The following is a 16,811-nucleotide window of genomic DNA, read 5'->3' on the forward strand; positions in this document are numbered from 1 at the left end:
AGAGTGCCGAGAGACAACAGAAAACATCTAACAAGAGGCAAATTAGGAGTGTTATCTCTGTTCAATTAGCCACCCCTATATTTATCTAGAAAAACACACACACACACACACACTCACAAAAAAAGGCGAATAATTCAGCGAGGGCTATACGGCGGCAGGCGAAAACGAGTGTAATGAAATACTGCATTTAATCGTCGTTCACTGAATTAAAAAGCCAAACCAAATTGCTCGGGGCTAAAGACAAAGCTGCGCTAATTAGCTTCATCTAGAGCAGCTGAATAATAGGATAGCGATATGATTGTTAAGTGAAGTGAAGCCGTTCGCTGTGAAATAAATATATAATGAAAGCGGCAGCACTTCGGTCATCCTGGAACCTTCGTCCAGATCGGAGCTCGTTCCTCAGCGCGGAGAAGTCGTTTTGGAAACAAACGCAAACCTGAACAACGCGTGATTGTGCGAGAGCGTCAGGAGCTTCGCTTCCCGCCAGAACAGAACCGACGTGAAGAATAGCAGCTCTATCCTTTTCTCTCAGGAAAAGAGACACGTATGAGGGCCACAAAGGACTGGGTGTTTAATTAGGCGGCTCTTTGGGGCCGCGTCGGACAGGGCTTCTCTTTATTAAACTCCTGCAGTGTGTGTGTGTGTGTGTGTGTGTGTGTGTGTATGTGTGGAGAACACGCTCCTGTTATTCCGATATTCCTCAGTGGTAAGAATAAACAACACGCTTTCTTCTATCGAAATTTATTCCTAACGATTTCTACGTAACGGGTCGTAGCGAGCTCATAGCGCACGTCATGACACGTCCGAGCATGTTTTATGCAAAATATGTGTCTCAGATACGTCATACATGTCTCACAGTGGTATCGAGGACAAAACGATGAGCAATAGCTGACTTAGGAATAGCAAACTGAATCGGAATGCTACACAACAAAAACGGAATATCAGGGAAAAAAAATGTGATACAGATATCGGATGATAGTCCATGAGATCAGATCCGATCAGATCAGATAGCTCTATGTTGGTCACTGGTGGGCGTGTCCTATTTTTAGCACGCTGATGTTTGCCACGGATTTACAGGCTATCTCCGTTCAATCTCTTTATATCGCTAACAAGCCGATTTTAAGCGAAGCTAGCTACACGGGTTAGCATAGATGGAGCGTGAGTTGTGTTTCACGTCATAAAATCAGAAGCAGCGACATTTTTCCTTTCCTAGCTAGTGTCCGTATGTGACTAGCACTGTGACTAGCCTCACCTGATATCAGAGCATTTTTGATGAGCGTGAGTAAACATTGGGAAGGATCTCACCCCGGTAATGAGACTGCAGCTTGGTGTGTGTGTGTGTGTGTGTGTGTAGTGTTTATTTTGTGGAGTGTGTTCGGTGTGTGTTGAGAGCAGAAAGCTGTCTCTGATTAACCCTTCAGTCTGACCTCTGCTCCCACTTCCTGTCCCTGTCTCATGACTAAACCATTCTCTCAGGGCAGCAGCGTCTCTGTGGGCCTGGGGAAATGGCACACATATGAGAGAGATCAAGCTCACACACACACACACACACACACACACACACACACACACATGCCTGTCAGCTCACAGGAACAAAACCGTGTCCTGGAGGCCCTCGACTCTAACTGGCCTCTCGGTCTGTTAACAATACTCGTATACAGACAGAGGTAAACACACACACACACACACACACACACAGGTCTGCTGAGATTCTCTTTTTTATTGCAGTCTGTCTGGCTCCAGCGTGGAGGTGGTTAGTTGTGTATAATTAAAACGAATCTTTTATCTGGAGGTCTGCGTGTGTGCGGCTATTATCATTTAACCCTTCGAAGCCCCCCGCTGCTCCCCCCCACACCATTTAAAGCCACATGAGAGGAAAGCTTTTCCCGCTTTGAACTCAACACTCAACAACGATTTATCACTCCAACTACGCTAGCACGGAGGGAGACGGAACCCGGACGCGGAAATCGCAGTAAAAAAACAAACAAACAAAGGTAAGTGGCGTTTCTGTGACATCATCAGTTTACGTCACGTCACGGTTTTAGTGACGATCCTGAAAATGGGATCCGAGGAATACGAGGAGTCTGTGGCGTCTGTGATATTACACGTGTTTCACGTGGATGTGAGAAGGAAAAACATCAGAACGTGTATCTGGGTTTTATACTTTGTAAAAATGTGTGTGAATAACGTTTTTAATAACAAGTGAATAACGTATAAATAACATTTAAAAAACATATGAATAACGTCTGAATAACAAATAACGTGAATAACAGCTGAATAACGTGATTAATGTGGACACTGATGAACACATGTGGGGGAAAAAATCACAGGCCTACATGTGAAACTTTGGGAAGAGGAGGAAGAGGATGAGATGAAGAGAGAAGAGATAGAGGAGGAAGATGAAGAGGATGAGGATGGAATGAAGAGAGAAGAGATGGAGGAGGAAGAGGATGATGAGGATGTGACAAAGAGAGAAGAGATGGAGGAGGAAGAGGATGATGAGGATGTGACAAAGAGAGAAGAGATGGAGGAAGATAAGGGGGAAGAGATGGAGGAGGAAGAGGAAGATGAGGATGTGACAAAGAGAGAAGAGATGGAGGAGGAAGAGGAGGAATATTGGACGGATAGAGAAGAGATGGCAGAGGAAGAGGAGGAAGAGGATGAGACAAAAAGAAAAGAGATAGAGGAGGAAGAGGAGGAAGAGAATGAGAGGAAGGGAGAAGAAATGGAGGAGGAAGAGGAGGAGATGAAAGATGACTCAGGGCACAAAGATGAATAAAACAGCAGGAGATAAAGTGGAAGTGTGTAAAACACAAGAGCTGAAAAAACAGAGTCTCTGTCTCAGATCTGAGTGAGAGGAGAGTGCAGATAACCTTGTGTTTGTGTGTGTGTGTGTGTATATATGTGTGTGTGTGTGTGTGAGACAGGTGCTATGATGGCGGGATTCAAGGCCTTGGATGTTCCTCTCCTTATTCTTGTACTTGTGTGTGTGTGTGTGTGTGTGTATGAATACAAGCATTAGAAGCAAGGCATATGCTTGTTGCATGTGTGTGTCTGTGTGTGTGTGTGTGTGTTCTCTGTACGCGTGTCGCCTCGCCTCGGATCGCACCGTACCAGCCCCGGCGTGCAGGAATGTCTGGCTCCGAGCCAGTCCCAGACTCCAGGCCTGAAGACTAAATCAACCCGAGACTAACGCAGCCGGGACAAGCAGCTGCACACACACACACACACACACACACAGATGTATATACTACATTCCCGCATGGACCTATGGAACCTGAACCGTGTCCTGTTCCAACAGCAGGAACTCCTACATGATCACTGCTGTAATAAATTAATTAATTAATGTATTTATTTATTTACCTCTTGGGCTCACAGTCGGCGCTAACAGATGATGCTAACAGGCGATGCTAGCTCTTAGCTTTAACGAGAATAAGAAAGAAAGGAATAATGAATAAATCGCTACAGTTAGAGTGAAATAATTTAATGACAGAATGAATCCATGAAAGAGGTCTGAGCTGTAACTATGGAAACGATAACTCCTCCCACAGCTCAACACCTTCTGACCAAACAGAGTCCAGAACCAAGTCCAGCTCTGCGGAGAAATATCCACATAAACACTGCGGCATAAAAATAACCACGGAAATCAGTCGCTGGAGGATCTCCTGAGTGAAAACATCATTTAAATAAATAAGTAAATAAATACTATTTTTGAGCTGGTTAATCACATGTTCCTGGGAAACAAGTGTTTGTATAACGGCTTTCAGCAGCGCTTTATTAAGTCATTTCATAGTCTGCTGCTCGAGTCGCCGTCATTCAGCCGTCCAACCTCCTATAATTACTGCAGAGTCCGAGTCCAAGTCCGAGTCCAGATCTGACCACCTCACTGCTGTGAGGAGAAATACACCCACTGAAACACCTGACAAGGAGACGCAGTTCAGGGAAAGTGCACTTAAAAGTGTTTTACTGTCGGCCTTTAACTCGGGCCCCTGGGCTTGGGGCCGCACGAATCAAACACGGTAAGAAGTGCAGGAGGAGGTGGGAGTGAGTGAAGATCTGAAACTTCTACACAGCTTCTCAAGGCCATGGCCACGCGTCCCAGGGTTTATCCCTGAGTTTTTGGAGGAGGGGGAAAGCCTCGGGGTTTCGTTTGAAGTCAGAGACAAACGTAAAGAGAGAGAGGTAACCTGAACGCCGCTAAGTGTTCCTGACGTGCGAGCGGGATCTCTGACACGCGGAGAAATAAAGAGTGAGACGTGAAGGACGGAGAGAAAAGAGAGGGGTGTGAAGAGTGACAAGACAGCGCTCTCTCTCTCTCTCTCTCTAGACTGACCTGCGCTGGAAGAGAAAGAAGAATAAAATGAGAGGTGGGGAAAGCAGTACCTGTCTCCACTGGGCGAGAGAGATTGAAGAAGAGAGAGAGAGAGAGAGAGATAGAGGGGGAGAGGAGGAGAGCGTCTCCTGGCATAGCTAACGCACTTAGCGCCCTTGGCTTTCTTGTGTGTGTGTGTGTGTGTGTGTGTGTGTGTGTGTGTGTGTGTGTGTGAGTGTGTATGAAGACCTTGACCGCTGCCACCGACCAGCTTGTGTATGTCCAGCACTCAGACCGGGTGGTCCACTAACCTTGCTCAAAGGAACAACACATACCACACACACACACACACACACACACACACACACACACACACTGGCACACTTGTTCTTCTTTTTATCCTCTCTGTATCTGTGGAGCTGCAGCTCGTGTAAATATTTTTGTCTCAACACTCACTTAATAAACCTAATAATTCCTTCGACTGATATGATTACACTTACACTCGAATCTCTGTGTGTGTGCATGTGTGTGTGTGTGCATGTGTGCATGTGTGTGTGTGTGTGTGTGTGTGCATGTGTGTGTGTGTGTGTGTGTGTGTGTGTGTGTGCATGTGTGTGTGTATGTGTGTGCATGTGTGTGTGTGTGTTTCCACTCCATTTCTCCATATGAAACTTTCTGTGAATTGTTTAAAGCTGTGATGTTCACAGTGTGATCTATCTATCTATCTATCTATCTATCTATCTATCTATCTATCTATCTATCTATCTATCTATCTATCTATCTATCTATCTATCTATCTATCTATCTATCTATCTATCTATCTATCTATCTATAATGTTGACAGTGTGATCCATCCATCCATCCATCTATTTAAAATTGTGTTGATTCTTCCTTTACTTCCGTTAGGGTGCGAGTGTAACGAGATTGTTGTGTCTCGGCCGTATAAAATTTGCACAAAAACCCTGAAGAGAGAAAGCACTCGTGAATTCAGGAGTTTCTGTCACACACTCAAACATCTCAGAGGTATTTATGGAGCCTCGGGGTGTGTTTCAGCAAAGAGGGGAAAAAAAGGCAAGCAAACAACAAACAGGGCTAGGTGTTATTCAGCTCCGTCACACTCTTTCTCTTGCTGTCGTTTTCTGCATTAATTGGCAAGTGCTAATTATTAGCCGATATTTATGCGTCTGCTGGAGGCTAATTACTGACGAGTGTTATGATGAAGGACAGAGAGGAGAGCAGATCTGACACCAGGAGCCTACTTTAGCATAATTCTTAAAACATTCTGATTTAAGTGACAGTTACATGGCTATGATATTACACACACACGCACGCACACACAAACACACAAACACACACACACACACAACAGGAAGCACACTGACCTGAATCTGCTGCTGTAGGAGATTGATTTTGTGCTGCTGCTGAAGAAGTTGCTGCTGCTGTCTGGCGATCTGTGGAGCACAAGAGGTTCTCCGTTACTGCTCTCGCAAAGCACAATTCCCAAAGATCGGCTGTGACGCCGTGTAGATCAGACTGTATAGATCAGACTGTGTAGATCAGACTGTATAGATCAGACTGTGTAGATCAGACTGTGTAGATCAGACTGTATAGATCAGACTGTGTAGATCAGACTGTATAGATCAGACTGTGTAGATCAGACTGTGTAGAACAGACTGTGTAGATCAGACTGTATAGATCAGACTGTGTAGATCAGACTGTGTAGGTCAGACTGTGTAGATCAGACTGTGTAGGTCAGACTGTGTAGATCAGACTGTATAGATCAGACTGTGTAGATCAGACTGTGTAGAACAGACTGTGTAGATCAGACTGTATAGATCAGACTGTGTAGATCAGACTGTGTAGGTCAGACTGTGTAGATCAGACTGTGTAGGTCAGACTGTGTAGATCAGACTGTATAGATCAGACTGTGTAGATCAGACTGTGTAGAACAGACTGTGTAGATCAGACTGTATAGATCAGACTGTGTAGATCAGACTGTGTAGGTCAGACTGTGTAGATCAGACTGTGTAGGTCAGACTGTGTAGATCAGACAGTGTAGATCAAACCATGACTTTAAAACCTCAAATGGTCTGATCTACACGGCATCCTTTAAAGCCTCAAATAGTCTGATCTATACAGTCAGATCTACATGGTCTAATCTACATGGCGTCCTTGAATGGCTCAAATTTACATGGTTGGAGCTACATTGTCTGATCTACATGGTTGGATATACATGGTCTGATCTACACTGCATCCTTTAAAGCCTCAAATGGTCAGATCTGATCTACATGATGTAATCTACATGGCCTGATCTACACAGTATGATCTAAATGGTCTGATCTATATGGTTTGATCTATATGGTTTGACCTACATGGTCTGGTCAGTAGAGTTTATAAGGTTTATCAGTGACATGGATATGTATATGATTATATGCAGTATGTTAATGATATGATAATACTTAACTGATATACATTTGCATATGTATGGAAAAATGGGCGGAGCCTACAGCCTTGTTCAAAGTCAAAGGACTAAGATTCAGATAATAAAGTGCTACCAGATGAACAAAGCATTCTGTAAAATATACAAAAAAAAATATTCTGCTCGATTTCTCACCATTATCCCTCACCATTTATTAATTAATTTATTTATTAATTGATTGATTAATCAATTTATTTATTTAACAGTTAGCTTCTGGGATTAGATTTCATTAAGAGAGTTACTTCTCAAATTTACTCTGGTGGGTTGGAGGTGGGCGGGACTAACAAAATACACACTCTAAATACACTAATAAACAACACAAAAGTGTTTAAGCTTTGCCGTCATCCTTCCGCACTCTTCTAATGTAAAATGAGATGTTCATGTTGTCATGGAAGACGTGGCTATTAACGAAAGAAGAACAGAAGACGTTTGGTGGGATTTAGTCGTAATACAATTTTGGTTAACGATCTCCTGACAGATTTTCAGAAACAATCCAAATCACACTGTAACAGTGGAAGCAATGTGATCGGTGTGAAGGGGCGTGGCCTGTTCGGCTCGACTGACACGAGCGGGCGGGCTTATCAGAGCAGCCTCCAACAAACAAGGTATCAACTTCATTCCTCCCTCCCCATCTCTCTCTTTCCCTCGCTCCCTCCCTCTCTCCATCCGACCTCCCCGTGAGCCGCCGCGCCTGGCTGAGCCTGACAGCCTAGTTTTAAGTGTCATTTAATTTTCATTTTCAAATATAATTACAAAGTGTTCACTGTAAGATATCACTCGTCTGCAAATGTGTCAGGATTAATTTGTGCCGGCTCCTTCACGAGTGTCAACAGTTAATTACTGTGTCGTGTCTGGATGGCTAAATGACATTCTAACTCGGGGCGGGTTAGCCTCCTCCCTCGCTCTCTACCTCTATATCTCTCTCTCTCTCTACTCATCTCCCATCCCTACACCCATAACTGCCATTTTCTTTCTCCCCCCTTAATGAAAAAGCAGCATCCCGGTACCCAGCGGCGTGACAGTAAATATAATCCCAATATACCGAAATCACAGAAGCATACAACGCGGCCTGCGATTCCCATAAACTTTAAGTACCGCCTGAATCTTCCGACACATCTATCCGAGACGAGGCCATCTATCTGCTGGAAGCGCAGGCAGACGATTTGACACAGAGATACGCCTATTAATCTATGTAATGTATTGAATAGGATTTCTGTGGGCTAATTATTACGGGAAAAAAAATTAAAGAGTTAGGAAAGGATCCTTTCCCCCCGACGCTGCCTCTGTCATTAAAGCAGTTCATGAGCTGTGTTAATCTGCTGATTTCTTTAATATGCCTCATTTGCCTGATTTGTGCCTCTGATTTCATGCTGAGATTGATCTAATAGGGATGTCTTAGCGCTTCTTGCTTCTTTTTTTTCTTTAATGAAAAATATACGATAAATTCTATCAATTATAAAGAAAAAAAATAGCAGAAGTAAATTGCTCATTCTTCCCGGTACGCCGAGTGAAACTCGAGGCGAAAGCAAAGCGCGCAAGGTCGTATACGTCCGCCATTAGGACGGAATAATGTTATATTAATTCGATTTCTTCCTTTCTTTGAAAAGGCGAGTAATTACATTTTTATTCTGTTTTTTTTTTCCTTTCTTTTTTTTTCCTGAATCGACTCGAGCGGATGAATGAAGACGGTTCACAATAAATTAGCGCTGCGTGGTGAATAATGTGGTGAAAAGACTTTAAGGTTAAAAGGATGAAAACTCGGTTCGAGACACAGAGACGAGCGAAGGTCTGGAATAGGATGAGGGAAAAGAGAGAGAGAGAGAGAGAGAGAGAGAGAGAGAGAGAGAGAGAGAATAAGTGTGTGAGAGAGAAAAAGAGAGTGTGTGAGAGAGAGAGAGAGAGAGAGAGAGAGAGAGAGGTAGAGGTAGAGAATGAGAGAGAGAGAGAGAGAGAGAGAGAGAGAGAGTGGTAGAGGTAGAGAATGAGAGAGAGAGAGAGAGAGAGAGAGTGGTAGAGGTAGGGAATGAGAGAGAGAGAGAGTGCTCACTTGTTCTTGCTGCTGTCGGGCTAGCTCCATTTGCTGCCTCTGTTTCTCCATCTGCGAGGCCGCCAACTTCTTCTGCTCATCATGTGCGGCCAGGAGCTGCTCTCTCAGGCTGATCAGCTGCGTGATCATCGTCGAAAGCTGCCTCTCTTTCTCAGCCAGACTTTCTGGAGTACCTGGACAGGGAGAGAGGACACCAGCGGTCACTCAGTTTCACACTCATCACACACAGGTTCAGATCCGTGAGAACTTTCATGGAGAGCAGAAGAAATCAGATTAGGTGTCAAATCAGAAACCTTCACATGAGATACTTCTAGAAGTTTAAGAACGTTGGAAATTAGACATGCAGCGGTGGTCAGAGAGAGAATATTCCGGTCTGCACACGAGACTGATTCTGAGCTCTTTTAGACGTTTCATTTCACCCTGAAATTCCTTCCAGACCGCAGGTCAAATGTTTGTTTTTCTAGACAATAGGTGCATTTATGCGAGATTTTTTTCTTGAACCCCTTCAGGTGGAGTTACTCGCCTGTGAGAAGACCACAGAAGACCGCTTTGCAGACCACAGCATGCCTTTCTCCAGAAATATGAAACTCAAAACAAGACGTTCAACCAATTACTGTGTTCTTCACTTAAAGCGAACCCCAGACCTTCCTCAAGTGGATCACAAATCCCTTCCCTGCTCTGAAGTTTACAGATCTCCAGCTCTTGGGAAGAGAAAACAAAGCATCTGCTGTCTATCGTGTTCCAGAAGCTTCTGAGATCACCGAAAGATGAACATCTCAAACTCTGCAGCTTTTTGTTCCTTCTCACTTCCTCATCAACGCTTTTATTAAATCATAACCTGATCCTGAGAGTCAAAGATGATGAAATAAAACTGTTGTGTTCTTTAAGAGATTAGATTTAACCAATTAGTATTCGATAAGAGACTGGAATGGATACTGACTGATGATCTGGACACACTGATGATCTGGACACACTGATGATCTGGACACACTACTCCCTGCTTTGTGGAGGAATAATAAAATAAATGCAATGAAGCTGATTTGAAGACAAATAAGGAAACAAACCAAAAACCTGGAGTTTTGCAGGATGAGTTCGGAAGGGAAAGGGGGGGGGGTGAGAGTGAAAGAGTGTGAGAGAGGAAAATAAGAGAGATAGTTAGAGTGTGTGAGTAAAAGAGAGAGAGCGAGAGAGAGAGTGTGTGAGAGTGAGAGAGAGAGTGTGTGTATGTGTGAGAGAGAGAGAGAGAGAGAGAGAGAGAGAGAGAGAGTTAGTGTTTAATAAGAGATTGGAATTCTGATGATCTGGACACACTTTTCCAAACTTGTAGAAAAACAATGAAATAAAGCTGTTTTTGAAGACGAACAAGAAAACAAAGCAGAAGCCTGGAGTTTAGTTTGATATTCTGCTAATCTCCAATGTACGTCTAAAATAAACAAGCAGTCTGCTGGACTAGTTCACACGGTTCGAGGAGCGGGGCTCTGGACGTGAGGACCGGCTCATTAAAGTTCACGCTCCTTCATGATATCCAGCCATGCCACAATAGCTCCTGTTAGAGGAGGAATGATGCCGTGAGATGAGTGAAGGTGGCTGATTAGTGGCAGACAATGCTACGCCAGTGTGTGTGTGTTTGTGGCCAATTTAACGAATGCTCTCCATTCTCATTAAGGAAGCTTCAGACACAAACACTGGTGAGTTTCTCTCTAACAGGGTCACTGTCACCTCAGCATTGTCTCATTATTTCTCTCTCACACACACACACACACACACACACCAACATCAAACACAGTCTCATTACTGAGCATCATTACAATCACAGAAAAAAGTCAAGTCGGTGTATGAGTGTGTGAGTGTGTGTGAGTGTGTGTGAGTGTGTGTGTAGGACGTCTTCACCGAGTCCGTCTTTATTTGTGCGCGAGAGAGGGAGAGAGAGAGCGCCTCGGCTATCCTGCTGCACCTCTATCTAATCAATGCTAAGTGATCCATTCATTGACTTACACATGGAGCGTAATTGCTCGTGAGAGGCAGGACAGTAACTCACGTCCTACAAGCCAGCTCTCCCTGTCCTCCTCACTCTCTCTTTTCTCTCTCTCTCTCTCACTCTCTCTCTCTTTTCAAGGGTGACATGCTGCTGTTTCTGCACATTTAAGAAAGATACGAGGCAGGACGAGTCGGAAGAACACGAGTCGGAGGAGGAGGAGGAGGAGGTTTCTCTTTTTATTTTTTATAACACTACAGCTCGATCCTTAAATTTTTTCCTGGGTGTCTTCCTGTATTTCATCGTCCACATCTGTGTTGAGTTTCTCCCTCGTGGGCTCCCTGGGGCCTCGCTCCAGTTCAACTATTTTAATTTGACTAAACACCTGATTTATTTTATCTCTCCGATGAGGAAGGCCATTTGTCTTAATAGGGCCTGTCAAGCTCCAGAACCATCCCCCCCCCTTCCCATTCAGAGAGAGAGAGAGAGAGAGAGAGAGGCGGCGATTCTCCATTTATCCTCACTCTAAAAAAAGGAGAAAGCCCCCTAAAAAGCGTCCATTCATAGCAGCCGCGTGTGGTTTTTTCGATGGCCCTGAATCAACTTCTTATTCAGCTCGGTGCACTTGTCGTGAATGGCTTATCTGTAAAATTGATACATTCGGACACCGATTTTATTAACCTTTGGCTCGGGCCATGAAGGGCTGCATTTAGCGGCATGCTGCTGTTTGGAAAGGCGACCGCGCGCCCGATTACACACGCGTCCACGCTTTGTCAGTCGTGTCTGCACGTAGACAAGAAGATGGCGAAGAGCACAACCCAATACCGTTCTCCGTCAGGAAGCTTTTACGGCACGAGTCTGGATGAGTACGGAGAACTGGAACTAAACATCTGCTCACGTCACACGGCTCCTGCTCACTTCCTGCCCGCAATGGCTCTCTGGGTTTTATTTGTAAACACAGCTCTAATGTGACCTTCTGTCCACACCATTTGCAGCAACGGTGACAAAAATGGTGCTTGGCCCCCTGATATTTTTCTCACAATGTCGGACGATAATTTGAACGTGCAAGCTTTTCACTTTACACCTCTCCTCGCCTTCACTTTACCGGCTCAGTTATTTGTTTAAAAAGCTCTGGTCTCTCTTGATCTCGCTGAGTTACTATCATCTTGGGGTCTTCCTCACAAAAGCTGCTGGCTGTTTCAGGGTCAGGAATAAAACTCAAGGGATTTGCCTTGTCCACCCCCAGAGTCTGGAACCGTTGACGGACGACGAGGTGTTAGACCTCGTAAAAGCCCTCCATTTTTGGAAGTGAGACATCGTCTTAAGCGCTACCTCTATGTCTTTTACATGTCTGTATATTTTATTTGTCCCTCTGTACCACATTTTATCACGTGTACTCGCGTAACGTTCGACCCGACATACTTCCAGTAGTCCCTTGTTTTCAGTTCGGAATTAAAGTTCCGGTTGCTCGACCGATGATGACTGATGCGTGTTTCTGTTCACATGTATGACTGTGACCACACGTGTGTTACAGGTGTTCATTGTTTAAAGGACATGTCAAAAAATCCAGAGTGGAAAAAAGAGAGAAAGAAAGAAAGATTGAAAGCTCGAAAGGGTTCAGCACAGGGGCCTTGTGTTGGGGAATGCTGCTTTGCCCAAACACTAGAAGCATACCAACAGAGCTCACATTGTTTCTCCGTCTCTTCTCAATTGTACAGGACTGAAGCTATCCCCCCTCCTCCTCTTCGTCCTCCTCCTCCTCCTCCTCCTTCCTCGGCTCCAACGCCACCATAATAGCAACTGTCCGCCTTTCTACTGTCTCCCCCATTCTGCTCTCATCTTGTCCTCTTTTCTCAAACTTCTAAAAGGCCCAGTTTGGGCAACGTATTCCTGAAAGCTGGAGAATTATATCCAAGACAGAGTTTGGGAAGCAAATGGAACGGAAAGAAAATGCTTGTACACCAAGTTCCCACATACGCTCTGTTTACGTGCCTACACTTTAATAATTAAGCATATGGCCCACCATATGTTTTTGTTTCCCTGCGTCCGAGCCCGAGTCCTTTTCTTCCTGCTCGGGATTATGGATCACTTTTAAAATGCCAGCCCATGTTTTATTGGACAGGGCAGCATGCAGAGGACAGAGACTGCATCTGCTGACAAAGAGGCCAGGCGAACGTACTGCGGCAGCTCTTTAACAGCAGTGGGTCTAGACTCTCTTGTAAAGGTGTCTCCTCTCATCATCTTTCCTGGAAGGAGACAGTCTGGTCAGGAAACCTCCTCGCTTTTAAAGACGCCATGTTTCTAGGACTGGAGTAATGCTTTGTGACAGGTTAAAGGGGCAGTTGAGTAAAAACATACGAATGCCCACGAGGGCTGAGAATTACAGAGCAAGGAGCTCAGAAAGATACCTGAGCTGGACGTATGGATCGGTTCAAGTCCTGGGAGAATGTCCGGGGCACGGTTACCTAATTCCAGGATCCCGCCCTTACTTTTCACCAACCCCAGACCAGAAGACATGTATACACCATGAATGACGGACAGAGAACCAAAGCCACAGTGAACAAGCGATCGAGGGGGGGTCCAGCAGAAAGAGGACCAAAGGATAAAAGACACTTTGTAGGGGTGCGATTTGTTCTGTCCAACAGCTATTCTCTCCACTCCGGCCTCCCCCTCTCTTTTCCTTTTCTAATCAAGCGGGCCCTAATTTGAGTTCCAAGTCCTGCAGCAGGGAAAGAGAAGGCAGCTTGTAACGTTGAACGGTCCCGAGTGAATGAGGAAGATAAAAGCTCTGAGCGCACACAAGAAAAGAAAGAAAGAACGAAGAGGGAAAAAAAGGGATGTAGAAAAGAATCACAAGGCTCCCTATTCTCTTCGCAGTCTTTGGTTAGGACAGCTGAGCCATTATGACTAAATGTGAATGACTTTTTTTTTCCTCCCCAAAATGTCCCAGCACTGGAATTTCTTTGTCTCTCCATCAGTCAGCCATTGTGGATGCTCCCCATATGCTGCAAGTCCACCCTGAGTAAATGAGGAGGCCTGGAAAAAGCAGCAATTGTGCCAAGGCCGTGTCCGGACGTAAACCACGCATAGCTGACATGCCTGACATGGCTGGAGTCTCGGAGCTCGGGTTCTACCGCATGGAAAAGGTGGAACTCTATAAACAGTTCATGGTTTTACCTCTGACTCAAAGCCCTGACACTGGAGACTCCTTCCTTAACTGTTATCCACTAGTGTGCACATTTTTAATCCGTTCACGAAAGTCAAGGTGAACAAGCTTGAAGACTGATTTGAAGTATGCATATGGAATGAGTCTCTGTCTCATCGTCTTTACCGATCTTCACTTTCACCTGATGCCGTTTGCAATATATGAAATGGAGGGAACATTAAAGCGCATTCTAAACAATCCTAAAATTTAGATTTGGCCAGAGTTATAATTTTTAAAAAAATCATTAGGGGACACACACACCACAGACCCGATTTTTTTTCATTGATACAACCCTAAAAGCTCTCTCCTTTCTCCCAGAATTGAAACAATACGAGCGACAGCTGTTTTACCTGGCTGGCAGCCGCTATGCGATGATATAAAACCTTGCTAATCCTGCCAATAAAACTTCATTAACAAGCTTGAGCATGGACGTGCTACTGCATGTCAGCATATGGCCCGCGCAAGCCATCAATTCAGAAAAAAAAAAAAAAACATTTCAGAGCTACGCTTAAATGCAGCATGAAAGGTAACAGCCTTGCCGGAGCTTGACAGAGGGCGAAAGTCTTGCTGAACTAGCGACAAAGAAGACAGTGTAGCCTTAAGCACTTAAGCGCAATTAACTGTGCTTGCCAATGCAAATAAGGCTCTGTGCTAGCTAGCATGATTGGAGTAAATGTGTGAACGTCCTTGTTTATTATGCATTTGCGATTATGCCGAGGACATGGGAGGGGTTATCACCAGGAACGTGTGGAACACACAGTTCTCTAAAATCCGACTAATTAGCTCTTAAAGCTAAAGAGGTGCCCTTCATGGAGTGTTTTTATTTCCTGCTGATAATTAAGCTAGCGCTAGAACCCGATACACAGCCTTCTCTGGTGTAGCACTTATCCTGAACCAAGCTGCTGGACTCTGGTGTGGCCGGCGTGGAGAAGAGAAGAGCATGTGGGAGCACCACCTCTAAGAACGATGCCTTGACATCTTCCTGCTTTCATCACACAGCGAGTCCCGGACCTGGCCCTAATTCAAGACCCTGCTAAAAAGGGAAAAAAAACCCTCGACACTGACTAGAAGAATCGCTCATGTGATTTGATCTGATTGCCTCTGCTGATAGTCAAGTACTTCAGTCACAAAGGATTTGTGTTAAGACTAGACGGCTTGCGTCTAAGGTTTCATGGCGGTGTAGGAGTCGAAGAAGGAGGACATTTGTGACCTCGGTGTTTGTAATCAGGGGATCTGAGTGTGTGTGGAGCGGGTTGGTTTTTCCCCTCGGGTCTCCGTCTTTAAGCGGATAACACACTCCTTGTGGTGTGTGATAGAAAAATATTCAGTGATGGAGTGAGGTACTGATCGGCTCCACTGTCCTGAAGTGTTTCCTGTTTAAAGATTGTCATTTTTGTCCATTTAGGGTTACATTTAAGACGGCGGTACGATTATGAAACATTTCTCTTCACATTTCTCTCTCTCTCGTTTCATCCCTTCTCTGTCCTGAAGATGCTGACACTGGAGTCTCCTTCCACAAACGTTATATAATAAAAGTCTCCTTCTAGAAAATGTCGCCATGACACAACGTAGACAGACGTCCCCATAGAAACGAAATTGTTATAGAAACGAAACAAAGAATCTGACCAATCAGAAATCAGCACATGACACCGCTCTGATATAAATTCGTCTCAATATGGCTCAAACAACAACAATGTCCGAAACAGCAGGCTGTTTCTAATGCAAGTGCTCGCCTGTAAGATCGTCTCAAACAAAGACGCGATTCTAACGAGTGAATTATTAAGCGATTGAGTTTCAGCGCCTCGGAGAAATAAGAGCGTAGGCCAGACAGCGTACACCAAGATTTCTGCTTAATAAATGAAAATATTTGTCCAGTAAGAACTCTTAAGCGTGCGTCTGGCAGTCCCGTGTCCGTGGGGTGATTTTCCTTTGGCCAGAGGGGTCTCTGTGTGTTGTGATGTGTGTGTGTTGTGTGTGTGTTGTGTGTGTGTGTGTTGTGTGTGTGTGTGTGTGTTGTGTGTGTGTGTTTTCTCTTCTGTTTGTAAGGGTTTTCAGTAACACCGTGTCAGAGAAGCAGGCGAGGCAGAAAACAAGGTGCGCCTTTCTGCCACCCCGACACCACAAGCTAAATCCCTCAATTCATTAGGAGAGCAACGGAGCACGGCTAGGCCGGCATTCATCTCGCAAATGTGGCCCAAAGAATAATAATTTACTGTAGCTCATATTTCACTTGGGTACATAAGGCCAAACAGTTTGCCTATTGAGAAAATGCAAAGCGTGGCACTTCTGAATCGGGCGAATGGAAGAATATTTTACAGTGGCTGATGGGTGAAGGGGGGATTTTTTTTACTCCCTCCCTCCCTCACTCCCTCTCTCTCTCTCTCTCTCTCTGTCCCTGTGTTATTTCTCTATCAGGAACAATGCCTGGGAGGTCACCCATCAGGACAGACTCATTTGTTGGCTAGCATAGCAGCTATGGTTCGAATAATTGGAACATTAGCAACACTTTGATTTCAAAAAGAAATTCTGATAAACATCTGGTGAAAATGGCTTCAGGTGAAGTCGTAGGTGATTCTTGACCTGCTGAGTTTTTCTGATGTGTTTTTTGACTTTTAAATCTTTCAAGATTTACGTTAAATTTTGATGTGTCTCGATTTTCCGTCAAGGAAAAAAAAAGACATAAATAAATTAATTCATCTCCATTTGAAATTGTAACTATTATTATTATTATTATTATTATTATGTTCAATTAATATTTTATTTTTTACAGCAAATTCCATAGTGAAAGGCATT

The 16,811-nt window shown here is 44.4% G+C and overlaps 1 protein-coding gene across 10 annotated transcripts in view; it reads right to left on the reverse strand.

Annotated features, from left to right (window-relative positions):
- sox6 (SRY-box transcription factor 6) overlaps nt 1-16,811 on the reverse strand; it is a 170,881-nt gene that overhangs the window by 54,802 nt on the left and 99,268 nt on the right. For all 10 annotated transcript variants that reach the window (XM_058400755.1, XM_058400753.1, XM_058400759.1 and 7 more), the window contains 2 exons: nt 8,839-9,011; nt 5,695-5,763 (listed from right to left, as the gene is read on the reverse strand). In XM_058400755.1, the coding sequence (XP_058256738.1) occupies nt 5,695-5,763; nt 8,839-9,011 (242 nt within the window). The remainder of the gene's footprint in view (nt 1-5,694; nt 5,764-8,838; nt 9,012-16,811) is intronic.

This window comes from Hemibagrus wyckioides, linkage group LG10, assembly GCF_019097595.1.
Source record: "Hemibagrus wyckioides isolate EC202008001 linkage group LG10, SWU_Hwy_1.0, whole genome shotgun sequence".
Taxonomy (NCBI): domain Eukaryota; kingdom Metazoa; phylum Chordata; class Actinopteri; order Siluriformes; family Bagridae; genus Hemibagrus; species Hemibagrus wyckioides.